Source organism: Pimephales promelas, chromosome 16 (assembly GCF_988280905.1).
Source record: "Pimephales promelas chromosome 16, fPimPro1.hap1.1, whole genome shotgun sequence".
Classification (NCBI taxonomy): domain Eukaryota; kingdom Metazoa; phylum Chordata; class Actinopteri; order Cypriniformes; family Leuciscidae; genus Pimephales; species Pimephales promelas.
This window is the reverse complement of record NC_142784.1, coordinates 6,648,273-6,670,568: the sequence shown is the minus strand read 5'-3', so window position 1 is coordinate 6,670,568 and position 22,296 is coordinate 6,648,273. Positions and strand designations below refer to the sequence as shown.

Here is a 22,296-nt window from a genome sequence, read left to right as displayed (position 1 = left end):
TTTCCTATGGGGGTCATTTTTGACCAAAGACCACAGGTGTGACTATTTTTTTAAGACCACTTAGCATGCTCAGATCATGACCTCAATTTTTTTGTGTGTTCACATACATAATGCCATAAAATTCACCAAGTTTCGTAACATTGCGATGAAGCTGTGATTTTTAAAAATTCAAAACATACTTTTTGTAATGGTGTGTAAGTGTATAAAAGTGTGTTTGTATGTGTGTGTGTGTGGGTGGGTGTGTCTGTTTTGCACTCTAGATGTTGTAGAGTGTCACCCCTTCAATGCTGAGCACTTTTTTTCTGCATCGTGGCCGATTTGTAGATTGTACACACAAAAATTCTCAAAGTTTTTGTGTTTTTGTCAATTTCCCATTCATTTCCTATATGGGTCGGTCATTTTTGACGGAAGAGCACAAGTGTGACTATTATTTTTACGACCACTTAGCCTGCTCGGATCATGACCTCAATTTTTTTTTGTATTCACATACCAAATGCCATGAAAGTCACCAAGTTTCGTAACATTCCGATGAAGCTGTGATTTTTAAAATTTCAAAACAGAAAATTTTTCGGTCAGAAATGACCGAAGAGCACCAGAGGGTTAATATACACAGGTTTTGTGGTTTAGATAAGGTCCAGTTCTGGTTTATTTCTTTGCTCTTGGCTGACATTATCATTTTAGCATTGCTATGGCCCGCTTGTGGCCCAGATCTGGCAAACAGGACAGAGTGAGCCACTCAAGGGCCATCATTCCACGCTGCATGTGGGCCGGATCATCTGTCCACATGTGCCAGATGTGGGCCGGATGTGGGCCAGATGTGGGCTGTCAAAATGTTGCTATGTGAGAACCTAAACGATAGTGTTAACAAAAGCAAATGTGAGATAAAAACATTTGCTGAAGCAAACTTGCCATTTTAGCTTGCTTCCACATGTCTTTTAGCCTTTTATCACGACTCATGTTTTCAGGGACACCAACCCAAGAGCTCTACATCACAAGTGCAATGCTGTACCAGGCAAGTTTACTACCTCAAACAAAACATATGGTGCTGGCTATGTGATGCAATCTTCAAAATGTATTCATTTACCAACTACGCACTATGGTTAAGTGTTTTGTGTCCACTATTTTCTCACCTTTGCAAAACTCTTTTGGCTGTCATACTTGAGGTGTTTAGGGTAGATATAGATGTGATTCTTGTAGACTCTGTAAGGTTGGGCAAACTTGGATGAGTCCTGTAGGAACTCATCTACCTCCACTGTAGGAGCATGAAGGCCACAGTCCTCAAACGGCCTCAGAGCAACATATGACGATGTCACGCAATCTGAGAAATGTGTGTGTAGGTGAGTGTGTGGATACACAACAGAAGACAAGTATACAATAAGCCGTTTAAGTGCCAAGTACATAAAACTGAACATTTACGAGTAAAACGATATTTTTGGCTTCATTTCAGCTCTAAATGTGAGGATGTTTGCAGTTTTAGAAGAACGTACTGGGGCATTCCATGGGAACGCAGTCCACATTTATTTCAAGGTTTCCAGGGATGGTCTGGAGTTTACTGGCCTTCTCTGCCCTGTAAACAATGCTTCATTTTACTGAGGTTATTCATTATAACATGTTATTCGTGAGTGTGACTAAAAAGTCTGTACCTCCTGTACTCTGTGATGAGTTTGATGAGATCTTCTGTGGAAATCTTATTGCTTTCCTGTTTGAAGAGAGGAGAGAAGCGGCAATCCCTGTCCACTGTGCCCTGGTTGTCCTTAAATACTGACCTGGAAAATACAAAAGGAAGAAAGGTCACGACTGAAATGATTTTAAACCAAATACACTGTTAAAAGTGTAAGAGCTGGTTCGCATGTGAAGTGTTTCAGCAGTTTTTATTTGTTCTGCCAATGCTGAAGCAGCAGGAAATGGAAAAGAAGCTCCCATTGGGATTCACTTACCTGACAGACCAGGCAAAAGGCATTCGGTACTTTCCAAGTTTGCTACAGAATTGCTTGTTGGATTTCAACATTTTTTGGACAGTCTAGAACAAGCAGAGAAATTGGATTTCAATGTATTTGCCCATTAACTACAATGCCCAAACTACACCTTACAAATATATTCGTGCTTAAATCAATATTCTGTACATTTAGACGACACATATGTCTAAATGTCATTACATTCGTGAAAACAAATATGCATTTATCAGACGCTTTTATTCAAAGCACCTTACAATAGAAAAATATCTAAATGAAATACCTTGCTGGAATCTGTGTTTTTAATGTAGGGCTCTGTACCACTGGAAATATTCCCCATCAAAACTTTCTCCACCCGTGCCACCATCACAATGTCTGTGTGTGGGTTCGTCACGGAAAAAATCGCCTGCAGGAATGATCAAACATGTAAACCACATAAACACATGAACATAGATCTAAACCATGTGACCCCGGGTTTCACAGGCAAGGCTTAACCCTAGTCCCAGATTAAAGTGCTCAAATGTTTGCGCCGTTTTAACCGAAAGCAACTTGCACATATCTTATGACATAAAATATATCAGTGCAATTGTTTTGTCTCAAGATTTTAAAGGAGTAGTTACTTTTAAGAAAACTTTTGCTGATAATTTACTCACCCCCATGTCATCCAAGATGTCCATGTATTTCTTTCTTCAGTCAAAAAGAAATGAAGATTTTTGATGAAAACATTCCAGGATTTTCTCCATATGATGGACTTCAATGGGAACCAAACAGTTCAAGGTCCAAGTGAGAGTTTCAGTGCAAACTGTTCAAAGGGCTTTAAACGATTCCAGACGATGAATAAGGGTCTTATCAAGCGAAACGATCGCTCGTTTAAAAAAAACATCAAAGTTTAAGTTTTATAAGCTCAGATGCTCGCCTTGCTCTGTTCTGATGCGTGTTCGTGACTCTCCTGTTCGAACTTGTTTATCAAAATGAATGAATCTTTTTTTTGTGTCATTTGGTTCCACGAGTTGACTCGGGAAAAGTTTGAATAGGAGAGTCACAAATGTGCATCACAGAAAAGAGCAAGGTGACCATTTGAGCTTATAAAACTTAAACTTTGTCCGATCGTTTCGCTAGATAAGACGCTCATTCATCGTCTGGAATCGTTTAAAGCCCTTTGAACAGTTTGCACTGAAACTGTCTTTTGGACCTTGAACCGTTTGGTTCCCATTGAAGTCCATTATATGTTTTCATCAAAAACCTTCATTTCTTTTCGACTGAAGAAAGAAAGACGTGGACATCTTGGATGACATGGGGGTAGGGTTGGGTATCGTTTGAATTTGAACGATTCTGATTCCGATTCCGATTCCTTGTTTCGATTCCGGTTCCTAACGATTCTCGATTTCGATTCTTTTAAGAGGCAGGGTCAAAAAAGTTTAGCTAACCTTGCTAACCAACGGCCTTTCTGAAGAAAATACTCCTTCTATTAATTAATTATTAATTATTAATTATTAAATACTTGTCACAAATTTTGCATTTTGCCGAGCTTTCGTTAATTTTTAGAAAAGTGAAGCCACACTTTGGACCGCGCGGTTATGCCAACACTTCCGGTAGACGCTTCTTCGTTGGTGTTGTTCAGCGGTTTCTTCTTCCGCTCGGCGAACTGTGAATATCGAAACTAAGAATTGAAATTTGAACTTTTGAACGATTCCGGGAAAAACGAAAAGTTAGTCTCGGTTCCAATCGATACTCGATTCTCGATACCCAACCGTACATGGGGGTGAGTAAATTATCAGCAAAAGTTTTATTAAAAGTGAACTGCCCTTTTAATGGTTTTTTTTTTCTAAAGTAGTAAATGAAAAGCTACTTAATTACCCTAAACTGAACTAAGGCTTAATCAAGGCTTAATCTAAATCCTGACTGTGAAACCAGGCCATTCATTCCTATATCCAAAGGGCACTTGTTTTGATACCTGTTTAGGGAAGCGCAGCCAGTTCTCCAAGTCTGGGCTCAATTGGCAGTCCTCTGTTTTCTTCTCTACAGACGAGTTGAGGCCATTTTCCTGCGGATCCAACCCTTGATCTCCTGGATTACCAGAACTACTGAGCATTTGCCGCACAACCTCGTGGTTTAAGTCCACATGGAAGTCAGCGGAAACCTTCCTGCCCTCGCGGATGTCCAGAAGAGAAACCGACACAAAGAAAGGCTCGATCTGAGGAGAGAGATCAAATATCTTATTCTTTTGTATTTAGTACTGCCCTGCAGAAACAACATATTTATACATTCCCTTGATTTCAATATAGAGATCACTCAACAATGTCTATATATTTTGAGATTTAAAACATTTGCAGTGTACTAAATTATGTTTTTTGAATGGTAAAGATCTTTGCCAACAAATGCATTCAGCTATATAGTTGTTGTTGCAGTGTGTGTTTTTAGCACAACTCATGGTAGGTGTGATATGACATCATACATTAGTAACCGGCTCAGTGTCGGCCTCGTTCACGCAGCCCTGCAGTGTGAGGTTGAGTGAGCCACAGGAGATCATCAGTCTCCTCCCAAGCTTCTCATCAAATGGCTGGACGGAATCTCCATTCTCCATCCTGACACTCCGCAAAACCTTTAACACAAAGCATTCTTTCCTCACTACACCTGTAATGACATTCCCTGTGACATTCACAACCCCCAAACAATGTAAATATTCACGAAACAAAAAGACAAACTGCATAAATATAAGAATTATGACATACAGGGATATCAGGGTCCAGGGAGAACAGGTTTAGTCTTTCCTGTCCTCTGGCAGATCTCGAGCCCTCCTCGGTCTCAGAAATATACTGAAGGAATACAACATTAGTGTTAATTATGTTTAATGCACTTTCATCATTTATTTCTTGTTTAGGTCTTTAAATGTGTTTTAAGGTTCTAAACCGTGAAAGAGAGACTCGCTCATTAAAGGGATCATGAACTGCATTTTTTAAATGTTACGTTTCCTAAGGTGCATTTATTAACTTTTTACAGTTGGTTTTTTACCTTAAAATCTGAGATGATTAAAAATATAAAAGGCCATTTTATAATAATCATTCTGAGTCTGATCTGAATGTAGCTTTTTGCTCAAAATGTTGCCTTTTATCAAACTTACCCACATTCAAGTGTTGATAACAAACGAAAGCATCAAGCTAGTATAGAATGGGGCTCTGTTCTTTCTTTTGATATATTGCATGTTCAGATATTCATACAAAACAATATTCTGGGGGCCATGAAAGTTTTGTGAAAATTATCAAAAATGCTGGTGGTGGCTGGCTGGCAGAAAAAAGAAAAAAAAAATTGCAGACGGGGAAAGAGTTAAACACTTTTAAGTAGGGTTGGGTATCGTTTGAATTTGAACGATTCTGATTCCGATTCCGATTCCTTGTTTCGATTCCGGTTCCTAACGATTCTCAATTCCGATTCTTTTAAGAGGCAGGGTCAAAAAAGTTTAGCTAACCTTGCTAACCAACGGTCTTTCTGAAGGAAATACTCCTTTTGTCACAAATTTTGCATTTCGCCGATATTTCGTTATTTTTAGAAAAGTGAAGCCACACTTTGGACCGCCGACGTAAGCTACTCATGTTCGACTCGGGCGGTTATGCCAACACTTCCGGTAGACGCTTCTTCGTTGGTGTTGTTCAGCGGGTTCTTCTTCCGCTCGGCGGACTGTGAATATCGTAACTAGGAATCGAAATTTGAACTTTTGAACGATTCCGGGAAAAACTAAAAGTTAGTCCCGATTCCAATCGATACTCGATTCTCGATACCCAACCCTACTTTTAAGACAGTTTTACTATTACAGCTGTCAAGATAAAGTACTGATTATTCAATTATATTTGCTTAAAGCTTGCAGCACTGAGCATCGTAGCCGATACAGTCATGTCTGTTCTTTAGCTGGTCCCTGGCGCACACATACGCAATGATCTCACTGCTGCAACTTTTTTCTGAATTTTGCATTCTCACACTTCCATCATAGCAACATGCAAACAAAATGTAAATACAGTAAAAGATTCATTGCGTAGTGCACAGTGTCGCTGATTATAACGGGAGTTTTGAACTGAAAACTGAACTGAAAGCTATTATACAGAGAACGCTCGCTTTCTGTATTTCATTTAATCGCAGTTTAAATAAGAGGAAGAGTGTCAATTGGAACAGTTTAGTTACTGGCATGATTAGCTTATTGCATAATCAGCAATAAAAGACGATGATGTACATGTAGGTGCTGATCTGTGTCTTATGCTGATGGATTCATGTAATAAAAACATACCAGGATGTAGAAAAGAAAAAAAAGTCGTTGGTTTCAATAAAAGCTATTGTACTAACAGGGAAGTTTGGCGTTCTGAAACTCGCAACATGTTTTATTATTACAATGATCTCATTGCATAAATGAAGGCTCATTTCCTTTATCAGAAAGAGGGTGCAACGCGCCTAGGAAGTAACATGACTTACCTTGGCCAGTTCAGGGTGGATTCCATTTTCAGTTGTTTCCTCATTTTCATGGACATGAACATGATTCAACGACATATCAATGATCTCTAAAACAACAACAACAAAGAAACGTTTCAGCTGAAAATGTGCACGGTGGTGGATTTCGGTCACTTTTGACTCGAGGTGCGTGTCAGACGTTCCCTCGGGGTACCAGCTAAAGCATTTAACCATAACAGTATGATAAATATCCAAAATGTAATGTAATGTAAATTAGAGGGAGTGTGTCAGCTGAATCTGAAGGATTTGTGAGGTATCAGATCACACAGTAACCACAATTAAAGGAATAATTCTGTCATCATTCACTCGCCCTCAAGTTGTTTCAAACCTGAATGAGTTTCTCCTGCTGAACACAAAGGAAGATATTTTGAAGAATGTGGGTAACCAGACAGTTGATCAACCCACATTCTTCAAAATACATTCCTTTGTGCTCAGAACAGAACAAATACATTCATCCAGGTTTGATATTACATACACATCATATTACATCATATTTCTCACATATAGACGAATCCGGCGAAACTACCGGAAGTAAGCGGGGCGCCATTACTGAGCTGTTGCTGGGTAGCGTTGCGCCATTGCCTCCTATTGTTTTAGTTGCAACTTGCGTCCACTGGAATAAACAGCCCGTGATTTACGACTGTCACTAACGTTACAACGTTATCCCTTGTATAATGTCGAGTGGGTAAACAGTTTCCGTTATAAATTGTTTCAATGGTGGCAGTAAAATTTCAATTTTGAAGAGAAAACACTTTGAATACCCCGGGTCGACTGCCCCTGTCTGGTGCCGTACGGTTTACAGATTTCCTGGGCGAGTACAAGACGTGGACATTCGCGTATAATAACAATTATTTAAAGACATAAGTAAAAAAAATATAATAAATATGTGATATAGTGATCAGCAAAATCTCCTCTCTTGCTATTTTTTCTATTAAATTAACATGCTATGGTCATTAAATGGTTTTCCTGAGCTAAATGTAACGTTATGTGACATAATTGTTCTCCCGCTGTTATATTGACCTCTTTCCATGGTTTAAAAACACTAATTGGTCGATATTATGTATACTTTCTAGCTGTAACGTTACCTTACCCTTGCCTGTTGCAATGTGAAAATGAGATAAATAATGGACACAAATGAAAAACATGAATTTGTTTATTTGATTTCATTCATTTATTTATTTATTGTTGCCAAATGGACAGATCTTTTTATAGTTTCCTCGTTAGCAAACGTTAGCCTAGCTAGCTTGCCAAGCTATTTTCATAAATAACGTTAATCTGTAAGATCGTTTGTACCTTCATCTGTGACTGGAGGCCACTGCAGTCACAGATCAAACCAACAAGTCATTCTGCCTGGCTGTAGCTGTCATCGAGGGTGAGTTCGCGTTATCACCGAGGTTTGTTTACATAGCGGTGCATATGTCTATATGCCTGTGTAACAGCTCAGTAATGGCGTCGCCACAAGATGGCAGCCTACACAGAACGCTCGTCGGATTCGTCTATAAACATTAGTAGTCACTCTGTGTCTACCAATAAAATGTCTTAGTAAGTAGTTTTATGATTGAAGTCCTGTAGTTTTTATTGTGGGGGCAAAACATATAATGCAAAGAGATGTGCAAATAAATGATCCTCAAAAGCCTGATGTCTGTTACTCACACTTTAACCAGATTTTTTTTTTTTTTTAAATGATGTATGAATAATCAAGTAAACCTAAATAACTTAAGCCCAGTAAGTATTCATCTTAAAATATTACTAACCATATAAAAGTTCTCATGGTTACTTTATAAAAATCAAGAAAAATTTCACAGCAAAAAGAGGAGTAAACACCACCCTGAAGGAGAACGTTTATAAGAGGTGTTTTACACCCTAACTCAGATAAATTGTGTGATAAGCATTTTTATAATGGCCTTTGTTTCCATGAAGTATGAGATATGCAGGACCTCAAAAAGTTTCAAATGACCACTCGCTACTTTTCTCTAAGTCATTTCTCAAGTGTTGTGAATGCTGGCTCTTACTTATTTGGTTCTGAATGAATGAATGAATGAATGTGTTTTCGTCAAGGCTTTTATTAGAGCCCAACCGATAAAGGATTTTGAAGGCCGATACCGATACAAATATTGTTGGGTTTTAAAATCCGATATATCGGCCGATTTTTTTTTTAAATGAAATATTGTTGGATTTCACACAGGTGTAAAAGAAAAGCTAACTTTTCTGCACAAGATAAGATACTTTTTCTCTATGTCTAAATGTTCACTCCTCGCAAGTATAACTTACATTTTACAATGTAGGGACTGTAACTAGAGATATGCGAGTTATAAATACAGTAATCGTTACTTTATTTAGGCAGAAATTATTTAGCTCATTAATGTTAAGTTAGCGTTAGCGGTCTTCCACTGATGATAGTGGCATTAGCCAGCTTTGTGGTTAGCTAGTCTATGATGAGCCATAATTTAGCAATAGATAACATCATACTGCAAGTTGTAAAACATACATTTTCAATATAACAGGCCAAGGAGAGATGATTGAAGCGTGTTTCGTCCATTTTATTTTATTTTTTAAATATTCATTTATCGGCCATTATAACTGCCGATACCGATATTATGGAAAATGTCCAATCGGTCTGGCTCTAGTTTTTATGATCTGAATTGATTATTTTTTTATTTAATAAAACAATCTTTTATGTTTTCATAGATTGTGCTGTATCGTATCAATGCAAGGCCATCACAAAAGATTTTTTTTCTAATATTTTCCTAAATCTTCTCTTGGGATGTTTTCAATACAATAGATTCTAACATCAGTATATTGTCCTGTCACTGCCATGATTGGAACAGCACCAAAGCACTTGTGTATATGAGGACAATAGAGCGATTTTATTGGCTCTTTCTATACTTTCGAAAGAGCTTTATATGCTTTCCGAGAACCCACCGTGCTTACTGTCGCTCAGGTCCATACTCTTACGGTCCAGAACCGGGCCCTCAGGAGGACTGATCTGCAGGATGCGTGTTAAAGTGTTGATCCAGTCATCCATGTCCTGCTCGTTCTCGGCAGCCAGGACGAAATACGTCACTTCATTCATTTTCAACTCGAAGGCGTGTTTCCTCAGGCGGTTATTCTGTATGAACCCCAAATAGAGCCGTAAATCATATTCAAAATTAGTCATTAGTCACTAAACTGCTTAATTAACCCTTGTGCTGCATTAGATTTTTAACACCGTTGAGTGCATTAAGGACCAAAAATGGCCACATATTAAACATTGCCTAAAATATTATATATTATTATTATTTTCCACTTTTACCAAGTTAAATCTTTTAACCAGCATCAGTCCTCATCATAACTACCAAAAATGTATTCAATTTCAGGATTTTAACCCTTTAATTACCAGTTTTGTTTGCGAAACCATCGATTTGTATAAGAGGAAAAAACACAAAAATGCAATTATTTTCAATAAACTAAATGCAAAGAGAAAACTTTAGATTTGGATTATCACAGTCCCACTTTGCAAAAAATCCCACTTAGCGCGTTAGAGACCAAAAATGGCCACCTATTAAACATTGCCTATTGCCTAAAATAAGGTGCATTTCCACCCATAGGGAATAAATATGTAGTGACGTCATCTGGTGGAATACACTATATAATGCAAATATAATGCTTTTGCTTCAAAATGAAAGGATGTTTGTGCAAAAATCATGTTTCATGTATTACTGACAGCCTCAGATTTAAACAACGTTTTAATGGGTTTCAATGGGCCATTTTTGGTCTTTATGGTGCTGAGTGTTACTATTTGATCTACACAGTGTCAGTGTGTGTTATACATATTTTGCAAAATGGGATCACATTTTTTACATGTATCCAAAAAGTCACAATTTTGCCAAATTTCATACCATTTGCATTAAAACAGCCAAAATGGTCAAAGAAATTAAACTGCAAAAGACCAAAAATGTCCCTAATGCAGCATAAGGGTTAAACTGTATTTGTACCAACCTGAACCACCCCGGTGCACGAGTCCAGAAAAATACAGCCTTTAGGTTCCTTTGATATTTTCTCATCTTTATAGAAGTTCATGATATAAGAGTTGTCAGTTAGCTGAGTCAACTGGAAATACCTTCGCTTGAAGGACTGTAAAAGCACAAACAACAAGCAAGTAGCAGGCAATCAGCAATGTTTTACACACAAACGGTTTTAGTGATAATACAGAATTTGCAACGAAGAAACACTCTCTTACCCGGACAGTAATACTGTTGTTGACAGTGCTGTTAAAGTTCCCTTTATAGAGCCAGCCAGACTTAAAAACGCCGATCCCCCCTACACCTCCACCACCTGCACCACCTCCTCCTCCTTTAGATGATGACAAAGAGGTTGTGTCCTACAAAAAAGTGGTTAAACATCTGATGACAAGAATCAGGAATCATCAGGAAACTGCTCCTTTCGTTTGAAACATACACACAACCTCCGTAGGCATCGTCTCAAAGGCACATGGTGTCTCTAATCACTGATAAGCAGAAGACACACAACTTTACAAGTCGTACCAACCCAATGACCCCACCGCCTCACTTCGTATCTCTTCCTGTATACATCTGCAATTGTTGAACTAATCTCAGCTGAGATTATTCCCAATAAACACGTAGTGAAACGACATGTTCTTTACTGCTATTTGCCTGGACATGCAGACATTTGATTTGGATTGAGATCTCGTGTCTATGGAGGCCATTTGAGTAGGGATCTGGAGTCTGGACTGAAACCGAAAATTCTGGATGCACTTGTCCAAAAAGCGAAATTAAAACGTGAGCTTTTTTAAATAGAATTGTATTATTATTATTAGACTTTTTAATTTAATTCAATAATGTTAAGACACATTTTTAACACACTAAAATTGGACAGAAAATATATTCATATCAAATATCAATTTGAAGTATACCAGGACTTAAAGGGATAGTACACTAGTTCACTTTCAAATCATTCACTTATGATGTGTTTTATCTTACCTCAAAGGCATCCAAGATGTAGGCGTCTTTGTTTCCGCAGTAGCTTCAATTTTGATATTTTTAGGTCAAACCGTTCTTGTCTGTCAGTCATATAATGGAGGTATATGGGGTCCACCTCAAAGATTTAATCACATCGATGGCCTAAGACACGAAACGAGTGGTTTGTGTGACAAAACGAACAGTATTTATATCGTTTTTACCTCTTGTAATCACAGCCACGTCCAAGTGATCTGAGGGCGGGGGGCGCTTCAGTCTCCGCAAGCGCCGGAAGTGATCTCTGGCGCGGTTGCAAAAAAATAAAAAATAAATAAACGTTGTCTGTTGATATATCGAAATCGTCTTCCATTGCGATTTCCTGTATATCTAAATATGTTTAGATCTTCACGGTGAAGGGACTTCTCTGTGCATGCTTTTTGAGGTGGTGACCATAGACCTGCATTATATGACTGACAGACAAGAACGGTTTGACCTAAAAATATCAAATTGAAAATACTGTGGAAACAACGACACCTTCATCTTGGATGCCCTTGAGGTAAGCTAAACATATCAAAAATTCATTTCAAAGTGAACTATCCCTTTAAGATAATGAGAGCTCATTCAAGTGTGTCCAAACACATTACTGGTATGAGTTTGGTAAGGCCTTCTTGATACTGACCTCATCTTTGTCCACATCTTCATGGTCAATCTCAAAAGAGTGGGAGGGCAACTTCTCTGCTTTATACAGCTTCCTGTGGCAGAGAGGGGTTATGGAGAGAGAGAGAGAGAGCAAAAACACCGTCATCCACCATGATCAAGATAAGGAGGAAAGAGACGGTCCACTAGCAGTGTCGTTTTGGATTTATGGTGCTGCTGGCTGATTATGTTTAATTATCAATGATCATTTATATATTATTAACAGCAAATACAACAGTTGATTATATATATATATATATATATATATATATATATATATATATATATATATATATATATATATATATATAAATGAAGAGTTCAGATGCAAAAACCTCTAAATGCCATTTGAAATTTTCTTCTTTAATGATGATTTTTATCAAACTTGTATATTTAAGTTCAGTAATTTCACTTAAATAACAATTAATAGGTAATTATCATTGCCATTTAAGTGAAATCAATGAACTTAAATATACAAGCTTGATAAAAATGGTCATTCTAGAAGAAAATTTCAAATGGCACTTAGAGGCTTTTGCATCTGAACTCTTCATATATATATATATATATATATATATATATATATAGTTATACCTTCTGATGTTGAGTTTTCATGTTTTATAGGAACTTTCCATAGACATAATGATTTTTATACTGTAAAAAACGGTACATTATATCCCCTAACTCTAAACCTAACCATCACAGAAAAAACAAAACATCACTTTATAAAATGTTTTCCTCATGGGGACTAAAGAATGTCCCCACAACCTGAACCACACTCTCACACTCACACAACCATGAAGCATTAGTTCACCAATAAATCCCCCTCTCCTCAAAGAGGTAGTATTTTCCACATCAAGTGGTGTTTATCACCCCTTTCAGTAAGCTTTATTCTGCCAGGACCCCACATACAGGTGTCCTTTCTGCTGCCTATCTGAGTGCTCTTGTAAACCTTTGTGTCTGTCCTGGGTGGTGGAGACAGTGTGGCGCTTTATGCAGCGCGAACACACACATTTTTCTTTAGACCTACATCACCGTCTGGCAGAAACTTTGGCACTGCATGTCGCCAGTTTCTCGCTCCTAGTGTTGTTACTCTAATGTTATTGGTAGAAAATTCAATCACAGTTCAATCAAATGACTGATTTTGTGGTGGTAATTTCTAAAAATTTGTGAAAAAATTTGCGATTTATATTTAACATTTACCATAATAGTATTCAGAGTTTTTTTTTGTGATTGATGCGGGCAAAAATGGATTGATTATGCGGCCCGTTTTCTTTAAAAATGCGATGGAATATGCGGGATATTTATGCAATTTTATGCGATGAAATTGCAGGAATTTGCAAAAATTGAGGGAACTTGCAAAAATTGCGGTTTGATGAAAAAGAGAAAAAAAAGTAATTCCCCCAACATCCTGTTAATGTCAGAGTCATTTCTTATTACTTCCTTTGATAAACAAGCATACTACATCATAGAAAGTACTGGGAATATTTAATTTCTCATCTTGTTTTATTTCAGACTGTAACGAGTGTAAATAAGGTGTGGCCCCTTTAAGAGCTGCGCGCTCCCTGTTGAACTCTCTGCAGTGTTATATGTGCGCATCGAACACCCCATGTGTGCGGGTAATTTCTGTTTGATGCTACTACTTTTATCTTATGTTGTTTATTAAGTAACGACGTGACAGTAGAACGTGCGACAGACAGTTATACGAGTTCGATTTGTGAGATGTCAATCGCCTCCGTCGTCGAGTAATTGCGTCACTTCATAACGTTCCCATGGAAACAGGGGGAAATGGCTGCTCTTGTGTGAAGCAAACGCAACATTTTTCAACTTTCTGATAAGATACATGTGACTTTTTTGCAACGAAAATGCGAGGATTATGAAATTATGCAAACCCCGCATATTTCGCACGGAAATCGGCAATTTATGCGGCGAAAGTGCGGCGTATTTGAAATAAATATGCGGACTTTGGCTGATTTTGCATTGAATTCGCGTTTTTCTGGAGGGACTGCACAGTTGATAAGACTGCAGTCACTTTCTTTTCTACACATCATTAATTTATTATATCCATATGTGGTTCCGGATAAATCATAAGACAGTGCAATCGCTCCAGAAATCCACTGTCCTGTGTTGCCTGCACTCAAGACGGTGATATGAGCTCCACTGACACAGTCTGCACTCCTATAAGTGCTCCTATTTCTACAAAACGAAGCAGAGAGGAGAGGGAACTTTGAAACTGACTTCAGGAGCACGTTCTTTTAAAACTGAGGTGACTGTGATGAGCAGGAACTGAAACTAAAAAAAAAAAACTGTGCCTGAAACCAACCCGTTCCTGTTTGTGAGGCTTGGATTACAGGAGTATATGTGGAAAACAGAAGGAAACCATTCATAAATTTTTAATTATTATGACTATTATAATTATTCTGAAATACAATTTCTTACTCTGCTGTGGTAAAAATACGGTTCTATAATTTCAAGACAAATGGTTTGATGGCAAGAAAACGATGCTGTTCGAAGGTTTGGTGGAGCAGTAATCGATTATCGAGCTATACCTGGGCAGCATGCGGTAGTCCCCTGCATACTCTTCATATTTATACTGGACCACATGCAGCTGGGAGTTGAAGAATTGACAAGCCTATAAGAAAAAACATACAGTTATATACATTACAGACAGAGGTTCCTACTGTAAGAGCAAGCATTCACTCGGTCATTCAGTTATATTTTTTGCCTCCAATTCAAAAAGCCCTACAGAGCCCTGTTAAATGTGTAATGTTCTGAGTTAAGTGAACGAAAGCTTTAGTTAAATGTAAATGTAAAAAAGAAAAAAAAAAATCAATGGCAAATCTCAAACATGCATGAATGCTTTGGTTGCATGCACATTCATGCATTCACTAGTCACAATTTTTGTTCTTCTAAAGATAAATGTAAGTCTGATGGGTTTCAAACAACCTACAGTAAGGTTGAGACAATACATTTTTATTTCCCTTTCGAATGAATGGGAACTCGCACCGCTTCCCAGGACGCAATGGGGAATGCCTCCAACGTGAGACCAGTGTCTGAAGCCTGGTGACAGCCTGTGACGTCACTAATGGTGCAACTAGTGTATAAAAGGCAGTCTGTAGTACAAGTGATTCTCTTCAGGAGCGTTTGTTTGGGACATGTCGAAGGCAGTTATGGAAGTGTGTCCATACCTGTCAGCATTATCTGACACCAGATGATTTACACGATCTGTGCTTTATGTGCTAGGGCAAGGAGTATGCGTATGATGAGCTGCTAGAGGTTATGTCCTACGTCACAGATCTGCCCTGGAGGCCAGCGTGAGAGATGTGAGATTGCCTGTGGCAGGTTGGACAAGCGATTTTTATCCGGACATAAATTTATGTGATTTTTTTTCCAGTTCTCACAAGCCTTCTGTTTCTTCCAGATCTGCATGCTGAGGTGGAAAGATCTCGGAAGGAACCATATTCGGCCCACATTCATCTATTTCAGCATGCAGATTATGCAAGGGTAGAGGGAATGTTTGAGCATGGAGATGACTCGATGCCATAAGTTAACTTTATGTAGCCAGCAATTTCTCGTTAGGGTGGCATCGATGTTGAAGCAAACCAAACCACTACATATGACATCACGTTTGAAAGGCAGAGTGAATGTGGCAGAATTCATTCATTCATTCATATAGCACAAATAAACATAACTATAGTTGACCATGTGCTGTACAGGACAAATCTATAATATATAAAAAAGAGAGACACACAATAGAAACAGAACATAGTTAAGATGAGTTAAATGCCGGGGTAAAAAGATATGACTTTACGTTAACTTTATGTACAGAGGATAAAGATCTCAGGGATAGGGGGGATTATAGCCTAGGTCCAATGACTGCAAACACACGATTATGGGCCGTCAAGAGCCAGTCCCTTAGGCAGTCTATGTAGGACTGATCCAGCTCTCAGATTCAATCAAAAATATCTTTATTTGTGTTCCGAAGATGAACGAAGGTCTTACGGGGTTGGTACAGCATGGGGGTGAGTAATTAATGACTTAATTTTCATTTTTGGGTGAACTAACCCTTTAAGCTTTTGGAATGCAGGGAAATGGTCAGGTACATCCATTGGATGCACCACTGTCTTTGCATATCCTCGTACCTACTACCAGGCGGGAGTTGCCTAGATTTTTGGGGATGTTTGCTTACTATCTGCGTTTCTGCATAAACGTCTCTAGTTTTAGTTGGACTATTGAGCATCAACAGGAATTTCTGTCTGCAAAATCTCTCGTCTGTAATGTGCCCGTCCTGTCTGGGGCTTGAGGTGGATACCAGTGCGATTGGAGTTGGAGATGTCCTGCTCCAGGAGGGTGCAGAACAGAAAACAACAGTCTGCATCTGTATTTGTGAACTCATCTTTTATTTGGGATCACAACTAAAGCCACACACACATGGATGCATGCACGCTTACCTGTCTGACCAGCAGACATTCAGCATGTTCGTCAGCTCCCTCTGGCACGGTGGACTTCACGGTTCTCCTCTCTACAGGAAGAGTGGACACCTAGAATAAAACAGATAGAGATCATTTGAAATCATCGACAAAATCAAATTAATAAGAATGGGTTTATGGGAGTCATGAGGACTCTTCTCAAATCTTGACAAAAAAAAGATACAGATTGTAGTGAAAGACAGCTTGCTTATTTTGCTCAAGATAAGGATATATTATGTCCACATTTCATGCAAATAAGACTTCTAACCACAGGTCGAGAGCTTTGTGAAGCTGCTTGCGAATGTACAGTAGAACAGTTTGAGGAAACACGACTTTGAAACATTTGACCATACTTGTCTAACAATGCTTTTGGGAAACACACCCCTGGTTGGTTGTGGTGGCTAGAAATGATCCGGCTGGGAGTATAATATCTTTCTATATACCAGACCCTTGTTGATAGACAGAGCATTGATCTAATTTTAGGAAGTGATGTTGTTAAACATATCATTCATGACCTGATTTTAAAGGGGGTGGTACGCTTTACTCTTCCTCGTGGCATCCAAGATGTTTATGTCTTTCTTTCTTCAGTTGTTTAGGTTTTTGAGGAAAACATTCCTGGATTTTTCTCCATATAATGTACTTCAACGGGGTCCAACGGTTTGAAGGTCCAAATTGTGTAGCTTCAAAGTCTCTACACGATCAGCCAAGGAATAAGGGTTTTATCTAGCCATACCATCGGTCGTTTTCTAAAAAAAACAAAAAAACATTTACATTCCTTTTAACCACTAATGTTCGTCTTGCACTACCTCAGTAATGCCGCACAAATTATGTAATTAACACCCAGTACCGGGACGCCTAACTTCACTTCACTATATTTCTATTAAATCCTAATCTAATTATGACAAATTATATGTTGTTGGAAAGGTCTAAGACTTCTAAATAGATATTCTACCCCTGTTTTGTGTTAAAAATTATGTAGGAAGAGTAATTAATGAATTTATGACAAGAGTGCACCTCAAAAAATCTGCATCATAACAGGAGTTTTGACCTTTTTCACAAAAAGTCGATGAACCCACTTTTAATCATTGAAACTTCTGTTTTTATGCTAAAAGTTCATAATAAATATATAATCTAGTATTTTTCAATAAAAAAAAATTATTAGTACAATATTATCCTCTAAAAATGATAATATTTATATTTATTATCCTCTAAAATATAATATTATTTTGTATCGCCTTTTTTATAATATCACATATTTTAGTAGTTATCATAAATTAGGTGTCATTTGAAAGCTTATAAACTCATAATTCATCTTGTGAAAACCATTTTATAATTGAAAGTTTCGTTACCATAGAAACGGTACTTATTTTATCAGGCTCCTCCCCTTTTGGGCATCATTATATTTCATAATTTATGATCAAAACCTTTTCTAATCTTGAGAAACTGATATTGTCAGAAAGGTCAGAGTCTCAAGGTTCCAAATTTTGTGACAGAATTGATATTTGGACAGAAATGTATTAATTTATTAAGGCAGAATGTATACAATTAAATTCAATGGAATTCAATGGCACCCGGTGGCTATTTTTGGTACTACGCCTAAACAAAATCTCATGGGAACTTCAATTTTTGTGATATCATCTTCAAATTTGGAACATAACTTGATAAGATGTATGGCTTTGATTTTATAGAAATTTTAGAGTAAAAAATATTTTATAAAATATATATTTTATATAAAATAAAAAATATATAGTACAGTATATTTAATTTACTGTAAATTTAAACTTCCATAACTTTTTCATACTTTCATTTTTTGAAGTGTTTTCACTTCAGCAATATCCTGCTGAGTGTTTTCTTTAAAACAAGACCAAACTTGGATATGTATTCCAAAGCATTCTTAAATTACAACCATTTAAGTTTGAATAGTGCATTTTAACCCCCATTCTCAAAAAGGGGGGTGACAGCTAAGGGGTTAAGTTGAAAGGTCACACTTGACATAGGTGGAAGTACCGACCAAGTGTTTATAAAGCGATTGTGCAAGGACTTACGAAAATAAATAAATAAATAAAAAGATAAAACAACGATGTCAGACAATTTTGAATTTGAAGAAGAAAATTAGATGTTTTTCACCCTACCCTACATTTTTTTAAACATGAAACACGTGACCTTTCAACGTGATTACGTAACGCATGGCGCATCGCAGAGCTAGTGCATGCCGAGCATTTGAGGTTAAAAAGTATATATACTGTATATATAATTTATTTATTTATTCATTTCTGAAAATGACAGATAGTTTGCTAGATAACACTCTTATTCCTCGGCTGGGATTGTGAAGACACTTTGAAGCTGCACTGAAACCGACATTTGGACCTTCAAGCCATTGGACCCCATTGAAGTCCACTATATGGAGAAAAATCCAGGAATGTTTTACACAAAAACCTTAATATATTTTTGACTGAAGAAAGCATCTTGAATAAACATCTTGGATGACATGGGGTTGAGTAAATTATCAGGAAAGTTTTATTCTGAAGTGAACTAATCTTATAAGCTTATAGTGCATCTGGCAGTTTAACACTATTTTGATGGTCTGTTTTTAGACTTTCTTCTAACTATAAGTAATTTTGCTTGTCAACTTGAAAGACTGAAAGACATTCAGCATTGTGGGCTGATCTCATTACAAATCGCCCTGAGCCTCTTGAAACATTTCCTTAAATACTCCAAGACAGAAACCTACACGTGCCAACAATGGGAATTTGCATTACTCATGTACCGCAGCTCAATTCGGCTACTTATACTGTACTATGCCCTAAAAGCAATCTCTTTTTGTGAAGAAAAAGTACATACTTTTGAGTTTGGAGCAGAAGAGTAGAAAAGCTTTGGGACAAACCATCACATCATACATTTGCGTCTTTAACGATTGCTCTGTCGCATCCTGTCACTGTAAACTGGCCTTTAAACAGCACAGTAAAAATCCTCCACATTTCATTTCCAACCGTATCGGAGAGAAATGCAGTACCACGTTGATTTGCAGTTGCGGGTCTTTCATAAAGAGACTCTCCTCATATTAATGCATAATGATGCATTTAAAAGTTAACGGCCAAACTTTATTAAAGTCCACATTGTTATTATTACAGATGAAATATAACACTTTTTTTGTCAGGTTAAACTTTGATTAGTCACTCAAACACCTTTATCTAAACCTTTCAACATCGGTCACGCATATCAGTCAGTAAGTCACTGAGTATAATCAGAAATGGTGTGATGTGCAGATGCCAACCTCCATTGGAGAAAGCACATTGATAGACTTAGATCATGTGTGCCTTGATAAGGAATCACATTATAGCCTTGATGTCATTGAATCGCTGTCAGAAGTGTAGACAGTCAATCACTTTTTTTGTTTAAGACGCCAAACACCTTACCCTGAAAGTAGACAACAGTAAATGGCTATAGTCATGGGGAGGAGTTGCACAAAATCAGCTAAACTAGGCCCTTCCTACCTGAACATGCTACACAACTCATCCAGGAGCATTTACATTTCTATGCTGGACTATTCCAATGCGCTTCTGGCTGGACTTCCAACATGTACCACAACACATGGTCTTGAATGGTCTTCATCGAGCCCAGTAGAGCACAGAAACACCTCTGTTTGTCTTCCAGGACTGGCTACTGATGCTTGCCTGAATGGCTTCATATTCTAAGCTTTCACTTTTTCTTGCATCCCTCTTTGTTCTAGCTTGCACTATTCTGGACAACTTTGTCGAACTTCTCATGTTAGAATGAATCGCTCATTGTCTCCCCATTTTTTAGTTCCCCATTTATTTATTTATTATCTATTAACCTTTATTTAACCAGATAAGTCAATTAAAGGAGTAGTTCACTTTAAAAAAAAAACAACTTTTGCACCCCCATGTCATCCAAGATGTCCACGTCTTTCTTTCTTCAGTCGAAAAGAAATGAAGGTTTTTGATGAAAACATTACAGGATTTTTCTCCATATAACGGACTTCAATGGGAACCAAACGGTTCAAGGTCCAAAAGACAGTTTCAGTGCAGCTTCAAAGGGCTTTAAACGACACGAGACGATGAATAAGGGTCTTTTATGGTAAGTGCTTTACATACAAGTAATTAAAATATTCAAAATAATTAAGAATAATTAAAACAGTTTAGAATAAAATAAATAACTAAAAAAAAGTAATACCCCGGCCCTATCTGAGACTGAGTCGGTTTACGGTGCCACTGGACCTCTAGCCCAGGGACGTACTCTGCCTAGGGTGTCTTCTGCCGTTACCATTAACAATGCTCTCAGCCACTTCTCATACCGTCAACAGTAAAATTAATTTACTCCTTCACTCGCCTCATCGGAGTGAAGACTCTCCCACTCTCCGGGAGATAAGTGTAAGTAAGATGGACAGTTCTCACTTCCCATAGTGGGTCAGCCACAAAGGCAGCTATTGTGTGATTCACACTCATGTGCTTTTGCAAATAAATTGCTTTTATATAAAAATGAATAAGATGAAAAATGACCGGTTATTTAATTTCCCCAAACAGACACGTTTTCCATCCTCCTTTTTACTTTCATTTTATGTAGCATGAGAAAGAGACAGAGCAAAAAAAAAAAAAACGTTTGAAAGACCTGAAGGCAATATAATAATAATAATAATAATTCATTACATTTATATAGCGCTTTTCTCAGCACTCAAAGCGCTTTACATAGAATAATTCTTGTGCAGGCTGTCATGATTTCTGTCTTGTGTTTAAGGACTTTTATTTTAAAGGTCATGGTTTCAGACAGAGGCCATAGGAAAGACCTACAGCCCTTAACAGACTTTGCTGCATTCATTTAAATGAACATGCATCCCAGGACATTGTGTGTAGGGTTGGGTATCGTTTGAATTTGAACGATTCTGATTACGATTGCGATTCCTTGTTTCGATTCCGGTTCCTAACGATTCTCGATTCCGATTCTTTTAAGAGGCAGGGTCAAAAAAGTTTAGCTAACCTTGCTAACCAACGGCCTTTCTGAAGGAAATACTCCTTCTGTAAAAATACTCCTTTTATCACAAATTTTGCATTTTGCCAAGATTTCGTTATTTTTAGAAAAGTGAAGCCACACTTTGGATCGCCGACGTAAGGTACTCATGTTCGACTCGCGTGGTTATGCCAACACTTCCGGTAGACGCTTCTTCGTTGGTGGTGTTCAGTGGTTTCTTCTTCCGTTCGGCGGACTGTGAATATCGAAACTAGGAATCGAAATTTTAACTTTTGAACGATTCCGGGAAAAACGAAAAGTTAGTCTCGGTTCCAATCGATACTCGATTCTCGATACCCAACCCTAATTGTGTGTAATTATATCATGTCTTGTATACTGCCACTTGCATTTCTATTTATTTCATGCATGCTTTATGAGAGAACTACTAGTTAATGTAACCCCGGCTATAATGTGTCTCCCATCTAATTAATCCTCATTTAAATGACTCCAACTTTAGTGTACATCATCTTCTCATAGACTGCAGTATTTTTGTTATATCGATCTGAGTATAAATGGACACAAATTGCAAGGCCCATGTCTAACCACACTTGAGACAGAGTCATAAATCCTACAAACAGAAGAATTTCCCGTTTGAGCCAACCCTGAGAGGTGGGACCTTTCTCAGGCTTTAAAGGAGCACTTTAAAAAAAAAAAAACTTTTGCTGATAATTTACTCACCCCCTTGTCATCCAAGATGTCCATGTCATT

At 37.7% G+C, this 22,296-nt stretch overlaps 1 protein-coding gene across 5 annotated transcripts in view; it reads right to left on the bottom strand.

The window, feature by feature from the left end:
* Nucleotides 1-22,296, bottom strand: part of dock10 (dedicator of cytokinesis 10) — a 188,844-nt gene that overhangs the window by 59,862 nt on the left and 106,686 nt on the right. For all 5 annotated transcript variants that reach the window (XM_089120921.1, XM_089120920.1, XM_089120923.1 and 2 more), the window contains exons 3-17: nt 16,546-16,635; nt 14,644-14,726; nt 12,081-12,153; nt 10,666-10,806; nt 10,425-10,559; nt 9,369-9,555; nt 6,411-6,496; nt 4,685-4,768; nt 4,408-4,554; nt 3,907-4,146; nt 2,236-2,358; nt 1,938-2,020; nt 1,644-1,766; nt 1,488-1,567; nt 1,131-1,318 (exon numbers count right to left, since the gene is read on the bottom strand). In XM_089120921.1, the coding sequence (XP_088977047.1) occupies nt 1,131-1,318; nt 1,488-1,567; nt 1,644-1,766; nt 1,938-2,020; nt 2,236-2,358; nt 3,907-4,146; nt 4,408-4,554; nt 4,685-4,768; nt 6,411-6,496; nt 9,369-9,555; nt 10,425-10,559; nt 10,666-10,806; nt 12,081-12,153; nt 14,644-14,726; nt 16,546-16,635 (1,863 nt within the window). The remainder of the gene's footprint in view (nt 1-1,130; nt 1,319-1,487; nt 1,568-1,643; nt 1,767-1,937; nt 2,021-2,235; nt 2,359-3,906; nt 4,147-4,407; nt 4,555-4,684; nt 4,769-6,410; nt 6,497-9,368; nt 9,556-10,424; nt 10,560-10,665; nt 10,807-12,080; nt 12,154-14,643; nt 14,727-16,545; nt 16,636-22,296) is intronic.